The sequence below is a fragment of the Typopeltis vanoorti genome, chromosome 19 (genome assembly GCF_054136105.1).
Source record: "Typopeltis vanoorti isolate ZY-2024b chromosome 19, IOZ_Tvanoo_1.0, whole genome shotgun sequence".
NCBI lineage: Eukaryota > Metazoa > Arthropoda > Arachnida > Uropygi > Thelyphonidae > Typopeltis > Typopeltis vanoorti.
The window spans coordinates 93,560,761-93,582,111 of NC_143567.1; the positions used below are offsets into that span (position 1 = coordinate 93,560,761).

General features: G+C 36.4%; 1 protein-coding gene across 1 annotated transcript in view; it reads right to left on the reverse strand.

Annotated features, from left to right (window-relative positions):
• The window catches only part of Sec24CD (COPII coat complex component secretory 24CD), a 400,801-nt gene that overhangs the window by 217,038 nt on the left and 162,412 nt on the right, over nt 1-21,351 (reverse strand). Inside the window, exon 8 of the mRNA XM_090409481.1 lies at nt 11,620-11,735. Within this exon, the coding sequence (XP_090265607.1) occupies nt 11,620-11,735 (116 nt within the window). The remainder of the gene's footprint in view (nt 1-11,619; nt 11,736-21,351) is intronic.

Genomic DNA, 21,351 nt, shown 5'->3' on the forward strand with positions numbered 1-21,351 from the left:
TTTGTACATAAACGATATACAGGAAATAACCTGAAAGGAAATATTCAGTTGTTTGCTGATGATGCGAAATTAGGTTGATATTAGTTAATTAAAGCAATGTAGAGAGCTTGCAGGACGATTTAAACAGGCTGTCAGTATGGACAAAAGTTAATGGGTGTCAGTTTAATGTTGAGAAATGTAAAGTTATGTAATTTGGGATAAATAGATCACAAGCCATGTATCACATTGATGGCATTATACTCCAGGAAATAGATATAGCTAGAGATTTAGGGGGTGATGGTAGACAGAGTTAAAGTTTAGAGGATGTATTGATAAGGTTGCTAAGGCGACCCGTAAGATTACTTGACTATTGAAGAACACATTAACAAGTAGAGATAAGGAAGTTGTTATTCCTCTTTTATGGTCTTGATATGCCCACATCTGGATTACTGTGCTCAAGTCTGGTTCTCTGGGTTTCATGGGGATGAAGAGGATTCAGAGGCAAGTGACCAAGATGGTGAGTGGCCTGTGGAATGTTCTCTGTGAGGATAGATTGATGGTGCATGGATTGAAGAAGTTGGTTGATAGGAGAAAAAGAGGTGATATGATAAACATTTAAGTTCTTAAAGGGTTTTATAGGATAGATGCAGGTGAAATATTTTGGCACTTGGCTAGAGGGACCAGAAAAAGGAGTCATTCCTGGAAGTTGAATAAAGGTGTGGATAGTAGAGGTGTGAGGACTAGATTTTTTGCTTGAAGAGTTGTGAATGAGTGGAATGGGTTGCTCAAGTCAGTTGTGAGTGCTTTGTCTGTTAATGGGTTCAAGGAGAGGTATGATAGATTGTCCGGATAGATTGGGTCGGCTGCAATGAGTCTTTCGACTCCATAGAGGTGCCCATATAATAATAATACACGTACTTTAAGGATGCTATCCATTGTTCAAATTGTTCAAACTACCCACTGATGTACCCTTGATCTACTGATAACATTTGTATTGGCATGTGTTGAGTAGCCAGAGTGAATGACAAAGTCAAATAATCTGACAATATTTCATGGAAAATCTTGCTTGAGCTTCGAAGTTAAGTGTTTCCCTAAAGGATCTAGGCTTTAACCTGGACAAAGACTCATATCTTTTCTATGAATGAGAACTATTTTTGATAAATGAAGAGCACTTTCCTATGAACAACCAAAGAATTTAGAAAGGTATTTAGCAATTTTGTAACATGGAGATTTTTCTAGGTATTTTAATTATTCACCTTGCTGCTTCTAGATAAATGACACAAAATAATATATAAGGAGTAGTCTTATTATTGTTATATGCTCTCTCTTCAAAATCATGATTTTGAGGAGATTGTGCTCCTCTTTATATGAAACTTTTACAAAATCAATGAGCAAGACTTCTATAACCATAAATGCCAATCACTGAATTATTCTTTAATGAAGTTCTAATAATATTGTATGCTACAGCTTTAATGTTGATTGCATCAAACTGACATTAAAGTCAATTTAGTGGTTAATATATATATATAATTAGCTTAATTATATATATATATATATAATTAATATATATATATATATATATATATATAGCTAAATGCTAGCAGGCAAAGACAGAAGAGGAGATTGGCACAATTTACTGCCCATTAGACATGCCTGGCGAAGGACTTAACACAGTACACCATGCCGGCTCGAACGTCGCCCAGTTTAACAAGGTCTGCATTGCTATTTGGTAGCAGCTCCAGGGGTGGCAATGAGAAGTTAGCGACTCGCGCTATAATCACCACTATTACTAACAAAAAAAATAATGGAAAAACTGGATCCAGATTCAGACTCCGCAATCATTTAATGACCGGAACTTGGAATATTAGGACTCTACTGCAATCAGACCAACTCAAATTACTACAGCATGAACTAAAAAGATATGAATGGACTGCTATGGGACTTTGTGAAATTCAATGGCCCAAAACAGGAGAGCTAACAACAGATGAAGGACACTTGCTACTTTACTCTGGATGTTACTGCAGCGGTAAAGAAGGTGTTGGGTTTTTGATACACAAATCATCACAAAATTCTGTCATGGGATTCGATCCTATTAATAGCAGAATTGCTCTAGTCTACATAAGAGGAAAAGCACTCAATATCACCATCATACAGGTCTATGCCCCCCAACCACAGGCCATGAGGACTCCGAAGTAGAAGAGTTTTATGGTCAACTTAATGCAACAATCACCGGAGTGAATAGAAGACTTTTTGATTGTAGAGGGCGATTGGAATACCAAAATTGGAACAGACATCGGCAAGGATTATCTTCCATTTGTCAGGCCGTATGGCTATGGGGAGACAAACGATTGAGGTTTTGAACTGATCGATTTTGCCTCACAAAATTGATCCGTTCTCACCATTACTAACACTCTATTTCCCCATAAACCTTCCAGAAGATAGACATGGACTTCCCCTGATGAAACACACAACCAAATTGACTTTATCCTTGTAAGCACAAGATTTAAAAACTCCATCAACCTCACAAGAACCAGATCATTTCCTGGAGTAGACACTGGCAGCGACCACAACTGTGAATATGAAAATGAGAGAAATATTACCTACAAAATCAACTCGTAAAAGATATAATATAGAAAAATTAAGGGATCCCCAAATAAATATACTATATAAATACAAATTAAAACAAATTTTTGACACAAGCTTCACAAAATATAATAATATCAAATCTAAAACCAAATACAGTAAAACCCTTTTTTTTTTACACTTTTCAGGGTACTGATGGAAAAAAGTGTAAATAGCAAGCAATGCAAAAAAACATTTAAATAAGGCTAAAAGATGACTTACTGCTAGTATGTGAGTCTACATACCAGATTACAAAATTTAATGACTGAAAAAAAAAAAATTACAATTACTTACATTTATCTATTTAAAAAAATCTTTATTTGTTGATTGTTTTTGCTTTTCGTTTTTTTTTTTTTTTTTTTTTTGACATTGCGCCAGATTGCTTTGAATTGAGTTCAGTGCTTGACCTGTTTTTTTTTTTACTATCGTGTTCAAAGTGGACATGGAGAGTACAAGATCTTTTGCTAAATGCACACGTGTTCTGGCAAGCCAATCTACACATCGCAGAATTGCCATCTTTTCTTGTACTGAAATACATTTTCTGTCTTTTTTCTCCATGTTACTAACATGGATAATCCACCACCGCAACTTGAAAGCAACTTTCACATGCTAAATGAAGTAGCAGAAATTCTGCAATATTAATTCATACTGTGAGTGAAAAATCACGGTATCGCTGATCACTACATTATTGCTGCAAGCATGCAAGTCACCATGATGGCAGAAACAAAACTACAGCCGAAAGCAATGCCATCTGGGAACAGAAATGCGCAGATTTCTGTGCTATCTGTACCATTTTCTAAAGGAACTTACAAAAAAAAGGGCACGTGCACGTAGGCACTACAACACGGTAGTGCCTACACAGCAGCATAGAAGATGGCAACGTGACGTTGCTGAAATATCGGAAAGTATTTATTAAAGTATAATTTAATTTATATCCTTAACTACGTTGTTCAATTCCTTGAGTGTTTTAATAATGCATAACCAACGTATAAGCCTGTCTACTAGAATCAACATCATCCACGGAGATACAATCGCACAGAAGGCCCGCCAATACGGTAAATTGAAGTTGAAGCTGTCTAAGAACAATTAAATCGTCTAACTTTCCTGAAATGCTGCCGGGATAATAAGGTAATCCCGAACTGTGTAAAATTCAAGCACCGTTTTGTTTCACAAAAAGCTCTCCGAGTCCTCTCCAAATTTGTTCGCATAGAAGAATGCTCTTCTACGCGAACAAATCACCGCCACGTGGTTTCTCTTAGCAGACATTAACGAAGCTATTCGTGCCGTCGAAGATGAGCTTTCGTGCACTTTAAATCACGAACTTATGGTCGATTTTACATGACGTCTCGTGTACCGCTGCAGACAAAGAATTTAAAAAAATACGAGGCTGACAGATGAAAAAATTCGAAAAATTAAAAAAGAACTCTACTGTCTTTCCAAAACTTGCTACCAACACCGTGATCAACCTTTCTTCAGTCACCCTGAAGCACTCAACGTGCTATCACGTGACCACAACTTTGCCATTGCTCCCAATAAAATACTTAGTGAGGATATTATGATCTAGATCGAAAGCGGAATCCGCCACCTTCCACATCAAGTCGCCAACAGTGTAAGACTGGACGTAGCATGTGTCCTCTCCAAAGCAAGACCAAAAACCAACATATCCAACAAGGAATATAAAGCTCTACAGGAAATGAGGAATAATAAAGAATTAGTTATCACCAAAGCAGATAAGGGAAATGCAACTGTAGTACTTAACCAAAAGGACTACACAGGTAAACTGAATGCTCTTCTATTAGATCGGGCTACTTACCTCCCTATCGAATACAATCCCACCAACTCTCAAAGTAAAAAAAATTCACAGGCTCCTTAAGAAAGTCACTTCTTGGCCTGTAGAAGTTCCCAACAGATTAAAGCCATTTAACTCGATATCCCCACACCCCGTATTTACGAACTCCCAAAAATACATAAAGAAAATGTGCCATTACGTCCCATAGTGGATGGCATTGATTCCCTCACATACAAATTAGCTAAACATTTGGCCAAAGAGCTCTCACACTATACTGGCAACACACCATGACACATAAAACACTCAGCCCATTTCAAAGCCAGCATAGAAAACCTTACACTGTAACGTACTGACATAATGGTTAGCTTTGACGTCTCCTCTTTATTCACAAATGTCCCACTCAAGGAAACTTTAGAGCTAATCCAAGCTAAATTTTCTTCCAATATCTCATCTTTATTTCAGTTCACAATGTACTCAGGCTATTTCGTTTGGCAGGGAAAATTCTACAAACAAATAGAGGGGACAGCCATTTCACAACTCTCCCAACCCTTGACCAATTTCTTTATGGAGACCTTTGAAGAAAAAGTCTTAGCCTCTGCCTCCAAAAAACCAACCATATGGCTTCGGTAGGCTGATGATGTGTTCGCTATTTGGCCACATGGCTCTGAAACACTTCTCTCCTTCTTAACACACTTAAACAACCAACACCCCAGAATCAAGTTCACCCTGGAAAAAGGGGAAAACAACAGCCTCCCTTTCCTGGACATACTAGTCACCTGGCAGCCTAATGGAACCTTGGTTTTCTCAGTTTACAGAAAACCCACTCATACAGGCAGATACATTCACCAACAATCCCCCCCCCACCCCTCACAACAATATGGAGTGGTGAAAACACTATACAACAGGGCTAAACTAATCTGTTCAAACGACTTAGCCCTAAACACTGAACTAAATCACATCCTCCACACTTTCTCAGCCAATGGCTACCCCCCCCCCAAAAAATACAAAAAATATTAGAACCTACAAACCACAGATCCCCCCCTCCTCCACAACAAGAATTACTCTAAATCCATCACCATTCCCTACATCAGAGGAACCTCGGAAAAGATTACCAAAATCTTAAGAAAACATGACCTGACCTCTTGTTACAGACCTTACAGAAAATTAGCATCCCTTATCCGCTCCACTAAAGACCAACCACTTCCCCTAGACCTACCTGGTGTATACCAGGTCTCTTGCAGTTGTATTGGCCAAAACAGGCAGGACAGCGAATATCAGAATTTCTGAACACAAGGACTACATCCGTTTTCACAAGTACAGCCGTTCCAGTCTTGCAGACCATGCTCTGGATACATGCCACAGAATACGGTGGAAAAAAGCTACAGTAATACACCATAGCAAATACAAATTCGAAAGACTATTTATGGAATCAGCCTCAGCGAATATCAGAATATCCCCAAATTTGGGAGTCTTACATCAGCAGACCTTCAGCCCAACGGCCAAGAACACCTACTTAGCCCGCTAGAGGGCACCATCAAGACTTTTAGGAGAACAATAGCTTCATCTCTTCATTCCCAGTTACTGTGTTGTAGTGCCTATGTGCAAGTGCCTTTTTTTGTAAGTTCCTTTAGAAGATGGCAACGTGACATTGCCGAAATATTGGAAAGTATTTATTAAAGTATAATTTAATTTATATCCTTAACTACATTGTTCAATTCCTTAAGTGTTTTAACAATGCATAACCAACGTATAAGCCTGTCTACTAGAATCAATATCAATAAGTTAACCGAACCTTTTACTGCAATTAATTGGAACATAGAAGATGAAGATGGAACTCCTATCAGATAACCAGAAAATAGTTGATAGATGGAAATGTTAGCAACCAAGCTTTTTCATAACGACCCTCAACTGACTGACGATATTTTGGACAGAATTTTGCCAGGAGGTTTGGAGGAAGGAGATTACCTGATATTATGATATTAAAAGAAGAAGTCATTGCAGCAGTTAGCTCCTCAAAAATAGGAAAATCACTGGGAATTGATGGTGTTACAATGGAACTGATATGCAAAGGAGGTGACATCATCATAGACACCTTGCTAAATTTATTCCAGGATGCATTCTCTTACCCAAATGTAAGAAAATGAAGAGAACGTTGGCATTTCCATTTTGATTCTAAATACTTATGTGAATCAGCCTTTTCATAACTGAAACAAAGATGAACCATCATTTTCTATTCCTACAGATTTTCACACAATAGATTCTTTAAGATCTGCTTTATCACAGTACTCTTGAATTTAAATATAAATAATAATTTTAATTCCACTTAATTTAAAACATTTTTCATTATGTGTTAATTACTTTTTAATCATGTGAACAGCTGACATGGTAATCAGGCTTGTTTTAAAGTTTAAAGAAAAAGAAGTAGATCCTAAATAGGCCACTAATTAGCAGGTGAAGAGCAATACACACGCACACAGTGGTACCCCGAGTTACGAACCGCTCAACATACGAACTTTTCAAGAATACAAACTTTTTCACTTTATAAGTGACGTGTTTTATTGTAGCTTCATTTATTTTCTGAATAATCTACCAGATAAGCATCATTTCACTGATCAGCATATTATTTTCAACATGGGGCCAAAGATAAACTAAGAAAGAAGAGAAGAAAAAAATCACAATAGAAATTAAGAAAGGGATTGTGGGAAAATATGAGAAAGGAGTCAGGGAAAGTGATCTATGCAAGCAGTATGACTTGTCCAAATCCACCATAGCTACAATTGTCAAGAAAGCAGATTTTTATAAGGAACTGGATGTGGCCATCTATCGTGTCATCTCGAAGAAATTGAAACTTTACTCTTTACTACTCGTCTGGATTAATGACATGCAACTGAAAGGAGATAGTGTATCTCAAAACATGATCTGTTTACAAGCTCAAACTATTTACAAAGATCTTTTACAGAATTTGCCATCCACTAGCAGTAGCAAAGACAGAACCGGTATCCATAGTGTTGTTAGACATGGAGAGGAGATGGTGCTAGCGCTGACAAAGAAGCCGCTGAAAGATTCATGAAGGAATTTCAGAAACTGATGGTGTCAGAAGGTTACAGACCAGAACAAGTTCTCAACTGCAATGAAACTGAGCTTTTCTGGAAGAAAATGTCTAAGAGAATGTTCATAGCTAAGGAGAAAATGACATTGCCAGCACACAAGCCAATGAAAGACAGACCAACTTTGCTTTTTTGAGCCAATGCCAGTGGTGACCTGAAGATAAAACCTCTGCTGGTTTACTACTCTGAAAATCCTAGTCCTTACAAAGCAAAAAGTTAACAGGCACAAATTCAGCATTATGTAGAGAGGTAATAGCAGAGTCTGGGTAACCAGGTACTTCTTCTGTGAGTGGATGACAGAGGTCTTTGCTCCCACAGTGAAATGGTATCCACAAGAAAAGGGTCTACCTGAAAAAGTTCTTATAATGGACAATGCTCCAGCACATCCACCACAGTTGAAAAATTTGAATGAAGAGTTTAATTTCATCAAAATTAAGTTTTTGCCTTCTAATACCATACCGCTCCTACAACCAATGGATCAATATGTTATTTCCAACTTTAAAAAGCTTTATATCAAAGCTCTTTTCCAAAGATGTTTCGAAGTTATCACCGACACAGAATTAACCCTTGAAGAATTCTGAAAGGATCATTTCAATATTCTTCATTGTTTGCATCTTATTAGTCAGGCATGGGAAGATGTTTCTGTGAGAACTCTAAAATCAGCCTGGAAAAAGGTTATGGCCTGCATCTGAAAAAAAGGTTATGACTGCATCTGAGGAACTGCATTGGAAGGACCTGAAAATGAAATTGCCATTGTAGATACAGTTGTCTCCCTGAGCAAGACCATAAATGTTGAGCGAACCACTGAAGAGCTACAGGAATTAAGAAGAGAGCAGGAAAAAGAATGGGATGAGGAGGAAAAGCAAATGTCTTCAGTGGATGAAGACAGCAACAAAAAAGGGAGCAATTCCAACAAGTGACATAAAAAAAAATCTTGTAGCACTGGGGCAAATTGCAAGAATTGGTTAACAAGTGGCATCAAATTGGGTTAATCTAGGCTTGAGAGGCCTTGATGCTAGACACAAACACTCTCTCTCTCTGGAAATGTTGAGTGATAATATTTCTTCAAACTGTACTTTGCATGTGCCCAGTGTTGGGTTAATCTAGGCTTGAGAGGCTAGATTAACCCAACACTGGACACACATGCAAAGTACAGTTTGAAGAAACATTATCGCCCAACATTTCCAGAGAGCATTTGTGTCTAGCATCGAGCCCTACTCAGTAAACCATCATCCTTTGGTATAAATGCCACTCTGCAATTGGGTAGAAAACTTTCTCTCTAGTTGTTCATTTCATGTCAAATGGCTAGCTCACATCAAGCTTGCACCAGTTCAGGAGTGCTTCAGGGCTCTATTATATTCTAGTGTACAGTCATCATCACAGCAAAGCTGTGATGATGATTGTACAATCCATTCATCCTACCTACTCATTCACAGTAGGGTGAATGAACTACTCACACATCCTGAACTTAAAGATCTGCAACCTCATATGTTGATCTCCATACCATCCTTCAAAGGGGCGAGGATAACCTGATCACCTTCAATCCCATCAAATAAGTCTTGCCATTTCTCTCACCAAAAAGGATCTCAGTTCACCTTCCCTTATACTAGTAATGCACACATTACCACACAGGATTCCCCCCCCTCTCTCTCTCAGACTGAGACATATCTCCATACCTCTTTCGGCAAAAACACACATCAGCATTTGCCTCAACCTCTAAAAAACTAGAGGTTTGTTTCCAATCTAGATGTTATTTTTACACACATCCAGCTACTAACTATATAAATCCCAAATCTGGCCATCCTTACAATACTGTCACATGTTTTTGAATGATGCACCTAAAACTGCTCTAAAAAATTCTTAATATTGTCAAGAGGAGAGTGATACAGCTGATAGATGATTATGACTTCACTAACTCATTTAAACTTGATCTTAGAGATGCATTATTTTGGTTGTGTCTTTTCTACCGATACTTCTGCTAGGCCTGTTAAAACCAGCGTAACTAGGCAATTAGAATAGCAGCTGCCTAACATCCTTTTACAATACAACTGCAAATACAGTGAACCTGCTTCTCCGCTTCCTCTTTTATTCTGTCTACATCAAGAACAGCATTTTTTTTATCACAATATACAACCTCCAACTCTTTAAGAAAAAAATATGTCAATACATTTTTTCTTTCTAAATCCTTTCTCTCTTTCTCACACACACACCACCAATGTGCTATTAATTGTTCTATAGATTTTGCATGGAATCAATATTAAAAAACAGGATAAAATAAGTAGGTCTCACCCTGATCTGGACAAAAGATTTTTCTTCAGATAGCTTTAATCTCATGTTTAATCTCATTTTCCTAGCATAAACGTATCACTACTATTACAGCCTCGACATTCAAATAATTTTTTTGGTCTGTTTTCTTCAAGGCAAATTATGTTGCTCCTTAGCAATGACACAAATCTAATGACTAAATACTGATCTCTGAAGTAGGTATCTTAAGAGAGAAAGTAGACAACAGGAAAGAGCAATTAGGTTGATCAGCATCCTGTCTCACTGATTCAGTCTGCTATCTTTCACAAAGACATTCAAGTTACTATTATATATATTTTCTACAAATGTATCCATGTTCCCAACTCCGACCTATCCATCTGATCTGTTAAGATACAGGTAACAGCTTGTTATTACACACACACCTGTCAGTTTTACTCTAAACTCACTGAATAAAATTTTCTGCCAACTTTATTAAATTCCTCTATTATTTTTTGCAACAATCAACTATTCATATTTATTTCCTGAAAAGTAATTTGAAAATGTTTAACTCGCATTAATAAATTTCTTCTCATTAAATAATTTTTCTATCTCCTCCACACTTTACTAATGTGCTATAGGCTGCTTCCAACTGCATCCTTTGAAACTGGGATTAACTGCTTCAAACTTTTACACAAAAGTCATTTCAAACCCACTGCATACCATAAATAGTAGGAGATGAAATAGTTTTCACCTTCAGAGCATCTATAAATCAAACAAAATTAAAGTGTCATTTACTTTTTTTCTGTTTCTGATGTTCTTTCTTGTTCCATAAAATTACTTCAAAGTGTAGGAAAAAGCTGATTCAGATTAAATACACACATAATGAACAGATTACATGTTTCAAATGAAGTACTTGATCTTATGGAAAAATATGAATGGCAAGTACTTCCCCACTCTCCCATACAGTACTGAAATGAGCCATCTGGGTTGATTTGCTTCCTAAGTAGAAGCAACACCACAAGAAACACTTCACTACCATTAACAATATTTCTTATCACATGACTTAGCTAATCAAACACATCAACAACAACAAAAAAAAAGGGCTTGCTGACTGGAATGCAAGACTGATTTAAATGATGGACAGCAATGATTAGGCAGAATAGAAATTATAGTGAAGGCCTTAATGTATTTTGGTAAAATAAATGTTTGGTTCAAAAACAGGAATACAGTGAGTAGAACATTTGAAAACTCATGACTATCAATTTCATACATGGCCAAAGATTTTAAAATAGTAAACTGTCCTCTGAAGAGAGAGAGAGGCAGTAGGAATTTTTGTTCATGCTCTGGCTCCTTGACACTTACTGCATGGAGGCAATAATTTTGCAACTCCACACAGTGAAACACAAACATTGTGTGTTTATAAATGAGAAGCACATCTGCCATCCTGGCTGGCCGAATGGTTAGAGCATCTGCTCTCCAACCAACAGGTTGCAGGTCTGCATCCTGCTGTGGGCATGGATGTTTGTGACTGTATTTAGGTGGGAAAGACCACTATCCCACTTAGAGGCTTGAAAAAGTTCAATGATGGGTCTCTAGAACAGCATTTCAGGACTTTGTAAAAAAAAAAACAAGTAAAAAAATATATGAACTCAATAAAAATAAAATAAAAAAATTCTTAGCCCACCCATAGTATTTATGGACTATAGGTTTGCAAGTAAACTTTTCATGGACAGGACCAACATAATAAACAAACAGTACTGCTGCTTCTCAAGCGACCCTTTTTTCAGCCCCTTTTTTTTTCCTCCAAAATTTGTTGCTGCAAGCAATGACATGTAAACTGCTAGTACACACATGGATAGAAATTTCTGAAATACTTACTTTACAATATTCTTTTGTGGCTATAAATTCATATGAACCTAAACAAAGTTCTGGACGCTGATATTTGTCTATTCTTTGCCCCATGTGATCCAAGTGGGTAAAATACTCTGCAGGAACTAAATAAAATAATTAAAAAAGGATTATCAGAAACAAAAATGGTCTTCTCCTGAAATTATTTTACACCAGTATATTGTGATCATCACAGGAAAGAAAAGCATGCAAACTTCCAAAAAAAGTGTTTATAATGATTTGAAACTAAAATGTAATGCAGATAAAATGTATTTGAAAAAATTCTATATTTCTTTCTACATGTAAGCTTATAAATATCTATAAATATGTAATATGGATCCAGCCTTTTTATAGCCAAAATATAAAAAGAAACTCAGACACTCAAAGTTTTGTAAACTCAAGTCTTTCAGCTCTATATTTTAGCAAGTTATTTGTTTTCAATAGTGGCATAAAGCAATACCAAAATATAAAAGGAGAATCAAAATTATATCAAAATTATTTAATTCATAATTATTCTTTTTTAAATAACTTAGGGAATTAAAACAACGTAGATCCGAATATAAATTAAATAATACTTTAATAGATATTTCCGATATTTCGGCAATGTCTCATTGCCATTTTCTAAAGGAACTTAACAAAAGGCAGGAGCACAAACAACTAGAATGTTTAGGGTGGATGTAAGTGAGCATGGTTAGTAAGTGGAAAGGTGATTACATGATGCAAAATGTAGCACCCCAGGTTAAATTTAGTCAGCAAATAACACAAAGTGTAAGGGAGGTTGTGGGGTGAAAAGGGTATTACAGTTCATGTATACTAATACTAGAAGTATTCAAAATAAGGTCGAGGAGTTTTGGCCATTGGTCGGTACAACTTGGCCATGGTTGCCTGAGGATGATATGGTCACAGAAAAAGAATGTAAGGTATATAGTGTTTTCAGAGAAAAACAGAAGGGAAAGGACCAGGGAGGGGTTTTGCTAATGATACAGGAATTCAAGCCCAAAAAGAGTAGAAGTGCATCAGAGGTACAAGAATTCAGACAGCAGTTCATTTGCAGCTATCTGGTGCGAAATAGAAGCCAGCAGGACTAAATATATAATTGGCTTCTGCTATAATCCCAAGGGTATAATAGGGAGAATATAGATGACATGCACTCACAAATTAGCATGAGAGTACAGGTGGAGTAATTATTATGGGGGATTTCAACTATGGGAACATAAATTGGAAAGAATGGTCACAGAGACAGGGAAGGAAATGGAATTTTTATGGCTGCTGAGAGATAATTACCTAATGTAACAAGTAATGGAGTGGGACTTGAGATTCAAGAGTGCTGGATCTGATTATAGCATTAGAGAACTTAGCACTAACCAATCTAGGTACACAGCTTCTTCCTGGAGAAAGTGATCATATAGTCTTGACCTGGGAGATTGCCAGATGTGCAGAATTTTCTATTAAGAAAGTATATATGCAGAATTACAAAACAGGTGATTTTGGCAACCTGAAGAGACAGCTTGCAACAGAGCAATGGCATAAGAATTTGGAGGAGAGCTATATGGTGCACGGGAGGTGGTCAAGGGAGTGTTTGAAGAAAGCAGTATCTGAATGTATACTTACAGTCAGAAGGATAAATCAGGTAGGAGTTAGATTGATGAACAGCTTCAATAAGGAGTGCATACAAAGAAAAGGTTATGGAGGGATTATAAAGAAACAGGTGATCACCATGTGCATAATCAGTATAAAGTGCAGGCAAGAAGAGTGACTGGTATGGCAAGGAAGGCCAAAGCTAATTATGAAAGAAATCTAACTGATGAGGCCAGAAGATACCCGAAGGAGTTCTTTCACTATGTGGCAAATAAAAGGAGGAATGATTTTAAAAAGTGCTGATGGTGGGAAGATAACTTTGCAAACATGTACATCCAAGTGGTGACATTTCAATGCCAGATGTGACATTGATTGATAGGAGAATACAGGTTGAAGACACAAAGGTGCTTAAAATATTGCAGAATCTTAATATGAATGCAGCAATGGCATTACATGGCATATCAGCGCATATATTATGAGAATGTGCAACTGTATTAGCTCCTCTGACCAAGCTGTTTAATTTAAGCCTCAGTAGTGGGAAGTGGAAAGAGGGCAGAACATAGCATAAAGGAAATAGCAAATTCAAGAAATCCAAGAACGTAGTAGTAAATTCATCAATTTGCCAATCAGCATCTCAGGAGTGATGATTGAGGTACTGGAGAATTGGTAAAAGACAAAATTCAGAACTGGATGGATAGGAATATGATACTCTATAAGGGACAACATGGTTTGTGAAGGGCAAGTCTTGTTTTATAATTTGCTTATTTTTTTTTATAAAAGAGTGACAATGGGAAATAGCTACTCAGTGATATTACTAGACTTTCCAAAAACTCTTGAGAAGATTCCACATAGAATTATTATTACTGCATAAATATATCAGGGAGTTGAAGTTTAGAGGGCAATATTGCAAGGTGACCAAAATAGAACATCAGTTTATGTGGTTGTTGAACACACTAACAAGCAGGGATAGAGGTTATTGTTCCCCTATATAAGGCTTTAATAAGGCCACCTCTGGATTACTGCAAACTGATCTGGACTCCCTCATCGAGCAAGGGCACCTGATTATTACCTAACACCTCCCTGGAAGTGTTAAGTAATAATAATAAGAAGAATTGTTTAATTTGTATATCAATGATATTGGAAATGATTTGATACAAAATATTCAGCTGTTTGCTGACTATGCTAAACTGGGAAGAGCAACGGTAAAATGAAAGTGATACAGAGATCCTGCAGGAAGACTTAAGTAGATTAGCAGTATGGCAAACATAAATGGTTTCCGGTTCAATGTAGTCAAGTGTAAGACAATGCACTTTGGGAAAAGATCAAAAGTTGTGTACTATATTGATGGAGCTGAACTGAAGGAAACTGATGAGACCAAGGACTTGGGTGTGATTGTGGACAGGGAGTTGAAGTTTAGAGGGAATATTGCAAAGGTGACCAAAATAGCACCTCAGTTTATGTGGTTGTTGAACACACTAACAAGCAGGGATAGAGGTTATTGTTCCACTATATAAGGCTTTAATAAGGCCACCTCCGGATTACTGCAAACTGATCTGGACTTCCAGATTCTGTAGTGATGACGTTGTGAAGAGGATCCAGAGGTGAGTAACAAAGATTGTGGCAGGTCTGTGAAATACTCTCTATAACAATAGACTGATGGTCTCATAGACAAAAAAGGAGAGACATGATAGATTTGAGTTATTAATGAGGTTTTATAGGATTAACACAGAAGACTTTTTTTCAGTATACGGCAAGAGGAGAGAGAAACAAGGGATCACCAGTGGAAGTTGTGTAAAAGTAGTTAGCAAGATTGTTAGGACTAGGTTTTTTTGATTGGAGTGTAGTGAATGGGTTGTCAGAGGTGGTTGTGGGTGTTTCATCACTGAATGAATTTAAGGAGAGAAGTAAGATAGGTATTGTCCCCAATATAGTGACTGGGGTTAAAGAATAGTCCCAATGTAGCCCATGCATGTTGTAAGAGGTGACTAAAATGGGTACCCAGTGTCTGGGGATATAGCTGGGCCACCCTACCTCCAGGGTACAAAAATTTAGAGTCCCGATCCTCCAGGGGGGGGGGGGGTGGTAATGGGTTAACAACCCACTCCTGTAAAAAAAAAAAATCTCTTGTTAAGAAAGCTAAACAAATGAAAGCCAGACTGACTTCAAGGAAACGACACATAAAAAGTAAAAGGTTAATAAATTTTGGAACATGGAATGTTAAAACAATGTTAGAGTATAGTAACATTGTTTACAACACTGTACAGCAGAAGAGTTAAAGAAATATAAATTGGATGTTACAGCATTACAGGAGATAAGATGGAGAGGAAAAGAAAAAAAAAAGATATTATGTATTATAGTGGTATGAACAAGGAAATTATGGAGAAGGATTTATTATTAGAAATAAGACAATAAATTCAATTTTAGGATTTATGCCAATAAATTAAAGAATTTGCAAGTTATGAATTAAAGGGAAATTCCATAATATCACTTTTATTAACGTATATGCCCCGACTGAAAATGCTGACGAGATTGTGATAAATCAGTTTTACGAGGATTTACAAGAAACATGAAAAAAATAAATAAAAATGATGCCATGATAATATTAGGGGATCTTTAATGAAGACATATTTAATGAAATAATTGGAAAGTACAGTTTACACGAAGAAACCAGTGAAAATGGAAATAAACTTATACAATTAGCAATATCAAACAAACTTAAAATAATGAGCACATAATTTAAGTTAAGGGATATTACATCCCATATTGTTTCTTAGCCAAATAAGAAACTCAAAGAGTTTCATGCCGAATATAGAAACTATATAAAGTTCAGTGATTCCAAGCATAAGCAAATACCTGGATAGTGCAACACTTGACCCATTTGGTAGTGCAAACTGAGGCAACTCATAGTAAGGGTGGAGCAAGCTCTGATCACTATTCTTGGTATTTACCCATAATGTGAACTTATCTCCAGGAGCTGTATTACTGTTCTACATTATGAGAAAAGGTCACTACCCAGACTGGTTTCAACCTTTATTGAGGTCTCATCAGTGGGTAGGTAGACCTAGTTAATACCAAGTTTGTAGCAAACAGAACTTACATCCCTTCTACGAGAATTTCCAAGAAGGTGTCCTAATAAATTACTAATTATATGAAGAGCCAAAGGCTTCAATTCGGCGACATGAACTATTTAAGTTAAGGGATACTATCCCTTAACTTAAATAAGTTCATGTTGTCGAATTGAAGCCTTTGGCTTCATATAATTAGTAATGAGCACATCTTTTCGACATAAGATACATTTGGGGAATTGGATTATTCTAACCACCAAAGAATGTAATCAAATAGATCATGTCCTGATTTCAAAAAGATGGGCAAGTTCACTTAATGATGTAAGAGAATATAGAGGAGCAAATTGTGAATCTGATCACATGTTAGTTAAAATTAAATTTATATACAGAATATCAAATGTAGACCAAAAGAAAATTTTAAGGTAAAGAAATGGAACACTAAAGCATTCCAAAATAGAGAAATAATTGATAAATATCAGAAGAAAATAAAAGATAACATTAAAACAATATAAAAAAGTAATAATATAGAAGTAAAATGGGACTCAATCCAACAATCATAAATGCAGCTGAAGATGAAATTGGATGGTATAGGAAAAATAGAAATGAATGGTTTAATGAAGAATGTAAAGAAATAATTGAATTGAAAAACAAAGCAAGGGAAAAAGATTTACAAAGGAACACAAGAAATAATAGAGAATATGAAGAGAAAAGAAAGCAGGCAAATAAAATTTGTAAAAAGAAAAATAAAGAAATTATGGAGAAGAAAGTGGAACAAATGGAGCAATATAATGAGAAAAGAGAAACTAGAAAATTCTATAAAGAATTAAAACAGTTAATACATAATTTTGATGCACAAATGATAGGATGTAAGGATAAAGAAGGAAAAGTATTAACAGAGAAAGAATTAGTTAAAGAAAGATGGAAGGAATATTTTAAGGAATTATTCATGATGACAGCAGAAGAAAATAAGGAATATGAAGATCAAAATAATTGTAGAAATACAGAAGAAAGAATTCAAGAACCAACTTACAAAGAAGTTGTGGAAATAATAAAACAAATTTAAAGTTTTAAAGCACCAGGAGTAGATGGGATAACAGGACCACTTATAAAAAATGCAAGTGAAATCTTATGGAAAGAAATTTATTATTTGATATTAGATATGGAAAGAAGAAAAAATGCCAAATAATTGAAAAATTGGAATAATCCAACCAATATATAAAAAAGGAGATAGGAAGAATTGTCAGAACTATAGAGGAATTTGAATGATTAATTGAATGAATGTGATATAAAAAATCTTATCAAGTGTGATATATAAAAGATTAGAACCATATGTAGAAACAATAATAGGAGAGTACCAGTGTGTGGTTTCAGAAATAAAAAATCCACAATAATATATTTATGCTGTGAAATATAGATGGAAAATGCTTAGAATATGATATAGAACTTCATAATTTATATCGATTTCCAACAAGCATTTTGATAAATTAAATAGACAAGAAATGATACAAAGCTTGAAAACACTGAGAATACTAGGAAAACTAATTAGATTAATTAAAATCACATTAGAAGAATCCAAAGCAGTAGTTAAAATACATGGGGAATTAATGGACTTTGAAATTGCAGTTTATTTCAAATTACTTTGAAATAAACTGTGGAATAAGACAAAGAGATGGATGTATTTTCAGCAAGTTTAGCACAACTGCCACACTAGAAAAAAACAATTTTTCCTTGGGGCCACAGCGTTTTATTATGAAAATAGAATAAAAACTTCGAAAACAAAACCATTCTTTCTAATAAAGAAAATGTACTGTGTGCTATGAAAAAACACAATCTGAGAAAGGACGTGAATATGCCATGACAGCACAGAAATGCAGAAAATGGAATGTGTACTTTTGTGTAGAATGCTTTTCCCTAAAACATACATCAATATAAAAAAGTAATATAAAAACTTGAAAATTACTAATGTAAAAAGTAATGTGAAAACTTGAAAAATAGTTCATAAGGGTAGAGTGTTTTTCTTGACTTGTCAGGCTTAAGTGTAAAATTTAGGTAAAAATAAATAGAAAAGTGAAATTTATTGACTTCTATTCATTTGATCCACATTTTTAGAATTAAATTGTCAATATTAATTGTAACAATAAGAACATCGACAAGCAAGACTTTCGTGAACCAACTGCAGGGGACCCAGGGGACCACCATCACGTAACATGTACAGAAACAAAGTACATGTTTTCCGAAAGTACGGAAACAAAGAAAGATGAATGAGAGTGAAAGTGAGAAGAATGATAGCAAAAGTTGGATGCGTGTTAGACCGAAAGTACAGAAACAAAGAAAGATGAATGAGAGTGAAAGTGAGAAGAATGATAGCGAAATTTGGACATATGTTGGACCGAAAATACGGAAACAAAGAAGGATGAATGAGAGTGAAAGTGAGAAGAGGGAGTCGAGAGTTAGAAAGTTAGAAAGATTGAATGATAGAGAGAATGTGTTGCGAGATTTGGAAGTTGGATTGGATTGGATGAAGAAAGAAATGAAATGGATGCGGAATGCAATTAAGAGAATTCAGGTCAAAACTATTAAAATAAATCATGATGGCATGAAAGAGTTAACGAAAGATAAGTGAGTGGCGTTGTATGGTGACTCCATTATTAAAGGTGTGCTAGAGGATAGAATGCACAAGGTATGTTTACAGGCGGTAAAATGAGTACAGTAATTGAGGAATTGGATATGAGCGAGCAAAAGAGTTAATTGGTACGAATGATTTGAGAGGACAAAGAGCATGTCAGAATGGATATCAGGAGGCCTGCTTGGAAGGATAAAAGAGAATAGTGTGACAGAAAGGGTAGTCTGTGTGTTGCCAAGATATGACTGTGGTGAAATGAGGCAGAGAGCAAGTATTATGAATGATATGCTGGCTGAAATGTGTGAGGAGATAGGAGTACAGTTTGTTAATGTGTGGAATGAGTTTGAGGGACGAAGTGAGCTGTATGGGAGCAATGGACTACATTTGAGTGGTTATAGTGCGAGTCGCTAGGAGAGACTGCTGCTGGAAGGTAGAGAAGTGAATAGAGAGAATGAATCAGATCGAGAGGGGAGTGATGTGGAAGAGCAGGAGAGTAAGACAGGAGAGATTGAAGAGGTGGATATCAATGGCGAAGTGAGTGGTATGAGTATAGAAAATGAGAGAATGGGTGTGCAAGAGGAGCAAGGAAACGGGGAGGCTCGGGGTGAACAGGGGTACACAGCGTGAGAAAGGTGGATGCTCCAAGAGGAGGTGAGAGCATGTATAGGCAGGAAAGGATTAGGATGACCAGGGATCAAGAGGAAACAGTTGGAATTGAAAAGGGTTCTAAAATGAAGAAGCAGAAAGGGAAATGGCCCCAGTCGAGAATGGAGAGATCACATCGAGTGAGTGGTATCAGTGGAACTAGCTGTAGATCCAGAAATGAGCCTCTGTGTTTGTATACAAATGCTAGAAGTATAAGAAACAAGGCAGATGAAATGGTTGCACTAATTGCGTCTGTTCACCCAAAGATTGTCAGAATAAGTCAGACATGGTTAGAAGAGGATGACATCCTGACAGGAACAGAGATAGAGGGTATGATGTGTTTCGTGAGGATAGAAGGGATAAAAAGGTAGGAGGAGTACTATTGATGATAGAGAAAGAGTATGTCCATACAAAGTAGAGATGCAAGACGGAAATAATGCCAGTGGTTTTGAGGCAGTATGGTGTGAGATAGAGGTGAATGGAATCAAATACTTGATGGGATGTTGTTATAGACCAGGTAATGTGGATGGTGATGATAGTGAAATGTATAGTCAAATAAGCCAAGAAAAGAAAAGGGTGATCATTATGGGTGATTTTAATTATGGCAATATAGACTGGAATGATGAGACAGCAAATGGAAGTAAAGAAAATGAGTTTCTTGAGTTTTTAAGGGATAACTATCTCAGACAGTATGTAACAGAGAGCACACGAGGATTAAGGATCTTGGATTTGGTCATCTCCTCAGAGAATGTAATTATAAATGAGGTGTCAAATCATCCACCAATTGGTAAGAGTGACCATGAGGTGATACCTGGGTGGTTGCCAGCAGTGTGAGGACCCCTGTGAGAAAAGGGTATATGGGGAACTACAGGGAGGGGGGTGATTACGAAGAGCTCAGGAGACAGCTTGCAGGTGTAGCGTGGAATGAAGAGTTAGCTGGAAAAGAGATTAATGCAGCTTGGGGGATTTTCAAAAACTATCTAGTAGATGCAATGTCTAAATGCATTCCAAGGGTGAGAAGGTTAAATAAGGTAGGTGTGAGATGGATGAATAAAGAGATTAAGCATGCAATACAGAGAAAAAGAACATTGTGCATGCAGCATAAGAGAAGCGGAAATAACCAATTTCATGAAGTCTACAAAGACCAGGCAAGGAGGGTGACTTCGTTGGTGAAAGTAGCTAAAGAGAGGTATGAACAGCAGTTAGCTAATGAAGCCAAAAAGAATTCCTAGGGAGTTCTTTCGATATGTAGCCAACAAAAGAAAGAATGATTATGGAAAGATGATATCAATTGCAGAAATGGTATAAAGACAGCTATTGCAGAATGTGTGGTGGAGATACTTAATGAGCAGTTCATAAAGGTCTTTCAATCTTGTGAATGTGACTTCATGGAGAGATTGAAAGCAGTTGATGATGGGGAGGAGAGACTGACTATAAGTGAGAAAGAGATGTATGGGGAGTTGAGCAAACTAGATGTTAATAAGGCTGTGATAACACTTGATAATATATCACCACATATTCTGAAGGAATGTGCCAGGGAGTTGACACCTGCCTTGACATATTTTTTTAATAGGAGTCTTGCACTTGGTCAAGCTCCTAAGGAGTGGAAGGAGGGCAAGATTGTGTCACTTCATAAAGGAGGTAAGCAAACTCAAGCATCAAACTATAGGCCTATCTTTGTATCAGGTGTTGTGGTTAAGTTGTTGGAGAAATTTGTGAGAACTAGGATCCAGAGTTGGATTGACAACAATGGTATCATCTTTGATGGACAGCATGGATTTGCTAAATGGAGGTCATGTTTTAGTAATCTAC